The sequence below is a fragment of the Diabrotica undecimpunctata genome, chromosome 8 (assembly GCF_040954645.1).
Source record: "Diabrotica undecimpunctata isolate CICGRU chromosome 8, icDiaUnde3, whole genome shotgun sequence".
In the NCBI taxonomy this organism is placed as follows: Eukaryota; Metazoa; Arthropoda; class Insecta; order Coleoptera; family Chrysomelidae; genus Diabrotica; species Diabrotica undecimpunctata.
Window position 1 is genome coordinate 24,160,625 of NC_092810.1, and position 3,419 is coordinate 24,164,043.

Here is a 3,419-nt window from a genome sequence, read left to right on the forward strand (position 1 = left end):
ATTTAGTATCGTACAAAATCTGATTAATGGCGAACAAGTCGAGAAATCAATTTTCAACCTTTCAGACCTTGTTTCCGCACGAGCCGAGCCCATGCCGACAACAAATAACTAATCGTTGCTAATTCAAAAGTCAAAATGAAAAAAATTCGCTTTGGCACACTTAATGAACTTACGCCTATGAACATTTTACTTAAAAATATATAAGTTAAACTTTGTATACAGGGTACGTAGCATTGAAAAAAAGTTTTATTTCTATAAATAATAAAAGATATATAACATGTATGATACATCACATTTGATGATGTTAATCTTCTGAAAAACCTGAAAAAGGCCTGAAAAACAGAATAAAAAGAATTTGTCATCCTTCTAACTACAATAAGTTACTTTATGAGATTCTTAGAAAAAATCACTATTCTAAGATGCTGCCCAACAAACTACTCTTCCAAGATATGCCAACAGCAAGAACACACCAAAGACAAACATTAGAAGGAGAACCAGTAGAACTTTTCTATGGGAGATTGCCTTACATCAGGGGTTTATTCCCACAGATCACAAACCTTTTCAGACAGTTCAACATAGTGATAGCAAATTCAGTGTACAAAACATTAGGGACATACTTTACTCACCTGACAGAAAGAGTTAAAAAACTGGATAACTTCAATGTAGTGTATTCTATTCCATGTGGTTCCTGTTCAGAGGTGTATGTCGGTCAAAGCAGCCAGAAACTCTCAAAAAGAATAGCTTTGCACAAGAGTGATGTTGTGAGGAAGCCTACTAGTACAGCTTTTAGCCAACATATTAAGAATACTGGACACACTACTAACTATGAAAATGTGGAAGTACTAAAAAGTGTTGACAAACAATTTAAGAGAAATTTCATAGAAATGTGCTACATCCATAACTGCAGCTCTTCTATGAACTGTAAGAAAGATGTTGAAAACTTAAGTTGTATTTATTCTTTTTTGCTTAAACAGGACTTGACAAGATGTAACAGGTTGAAAAATGAAGGTGGCTTACCATAACATACACAGATGACCTGCCTGCACTTGAGAGCAGACTTCATTTCCCTGCTATTTTGGTTCTTTAAAAGATTATTTCCAAGTTCCATTTTATTGCACGAGGTGCAGATGTAAATATAACCTTGTTACATATGACATCTAGGTATTGACAGAAATCAGAAACATTGTCATCAAAAAAGAAGAAAAATTCTTCTTTTCTACCTTAAACATGAAGATGCGGTTTTTGTTTGGTTTTAGATGTTTTTATGTTGTATTTGTAAAAATACCCTTTTGTGTTGTAATGTTTTTATTGAAAATTTTAAATGTATTTTTTAACAATTTCAACATATTTATGCCAGTGTTCTTCACCAATAGGACCAACTGAACATTTTCAATGTAGGTTTTTAAATGTTAACTTCCACCATTTGTACTAAATAAGTATTTACATTTAGGTGCTGATGAAGGTGACAGCCTATCACCGAAAATTTCACATTTAGAATAAAGTTCTACACCAAACTGGCTTATACACTATATATATATACACTATATATATATATATATATATATATATATATATATATATATATATATATATATATATATATATATTAAAACTTTTATCACAAAAATGTATGTATCGGGTGGTCAACTAAGAGCGGTCCCAAGGAATGGATTATAATACAGGCTCGGGATAAAATTTTTTATAAAACAAGTGGCTTCGAAAAACCTGGAAATTATTTATTATGTATAGAGTTGTAACGCATCTTATGGACATATTGATTTTAGTAACATTGTTAGAAATGATCTCCTAACTCTCAGGAAGGTCAATTAGATATTTGATCGCCCGATAAAGACGTATGGAAACAGGTGGAATCTCAACAATTTTATCTTTGGTTTTCGTTCTTGTTCGTTTCATTTGTTTCTTGAGTACTTTTATGTAATTAATACAATTCTTGTTTATTCTTAAATTTTCTTAAAAATGTACATAAATTCGTTTATTTTTAATATTCTATGTAGTTTTTTTTCCGTTAATTAAAAAAAATGAAACTGTATTTTTTTCTTTTAAAACGAAATTCTGAGTGTTCAATAAAACGACACTACCGATGAATCACTAATCTTATTGACACTACCGATAGCGTTTTATCGCGGGGGACACCTTTAAAATCTTAAATGGGAACCCCCATTTTTTATTGCAGATTTGGATTCCACATGAAAAACTTTTATTGGAAACATTTTCGAATTGTTGATATAATAGGTGGCGTTATAATTTGAAAAAACGATTTATCCTGATACCCTAAGAAACTTATGGAAACGGTCTAATTATATCGAGAAATACACTTTTAGATGAAAAACAAAAAAATACGTTTTTATTATTTTTCTAAAATTTATCGAATTCACCAAACACGGCCTTCACCACCATCCCCTGGGGGTAGGGCGGGGCAACTTTGAAATCTTAAATAAAAAACCCCATTTTTTATTGCAGATTAGGATTTTACGTGAAAAAGTACGCTTACGTGTTACGCTGTAATCGCAGAAAAATAAATACAGAGTCGGAAGTCAGTACAGTATCAAAAGTCTATAGACCAATTTTATGGTACTGAAAGGTATTTTATGAATACAATTCTTTGTTCTTTCTCGTTCATTGTTAGGATTAGTTTTAGATAAAATAGATCTCAATGTGTTTGTTGATTTGTATGTTGTTGAAATGTTAAATTTATTTCCTATCTTTTTTTTTTCCCATAATCCTTTTATGTATCTTCTTCAGGTACCATCTCCGCTACGGAGGTTGGCAATCATCATAGCTATTTTGATTTTTGAGACAGTAGCTCTAAAAAGTTGTTTTGAGCTGCATCCAAACCATTCTCTCAGGTTCTTGAGCCATGAAATTCGTCTTCTTCGATGCTTCTTCTGCCATCTATCTTTCCTTGCATTATGAGTCGCAGGATGCCATACTTCTCGCCCCGCATCACATGTCCGAGATACTGTAGCTTTCTTTCTTTAATTTAAGTTCAATTTCCTTCTCTTTACCTATTCTTCTCAGTACTTCATTGTTCGTAACTCTATCTACCCAGGAAACCCTCATAATCCTTCTATAGGTCCACATTTCAAAGGCGTTAAGTAGTCTCATTGTGTCTAGATTTAACGTCCATGATTCCACTTCATAGTACAGTACACTGTATACGTAACATTTTGTTAGGTGTACTTTAAGAGCTAATGTTAAATCTTTGCCACATAGGACCTTTTTCATTTTTATAAAATTAGAACGTGCTTTTTCGATTCTGACTTTGATTTCTGCAGTGTAGTCATTATTTTCTGTTATAAGTGTTCCTAGGTAAGTGTACTTTTTTACTCTTCCGATCTGCTGGCCTTCTACTGTCAAGATTTCGTTAGTATTATGGTTGTTTTTACAAATTTTTATAA

The 3,419-nt window shown here is 32.1% G+C and overlaps 1 protein-coding gene across 1 annotated transcript; it reads left to right on the forward strand.

Moving 5' to 3' along the window:
* The first annotated feature begins 419 nt into the window (after positions 1 to 419).
* LOC140448730 (uncharacterized) lies at positions 420 to 1,022 on the forward strand. The gene has a single exon (XM_072541842.1). It carries the CDS (start codon positions 420 to 422, stop codon positions 1,020 to 1,022), a length of 603 nt encoding a protein of 200 aa, XP_072397943.1.
* The last annotated feature ends 2,397 nt before the right edge of the window (positions 1,023 to 3,419 follow it).

Coding starts and splice junctions, on each gene's coding strand:
- LOC140448730 (XM_072541842.1), top strand. CDS start 420: ATGCTGCCCAACAAACTACTCTTCCAAGATATGCCAACAGCAAGAACA.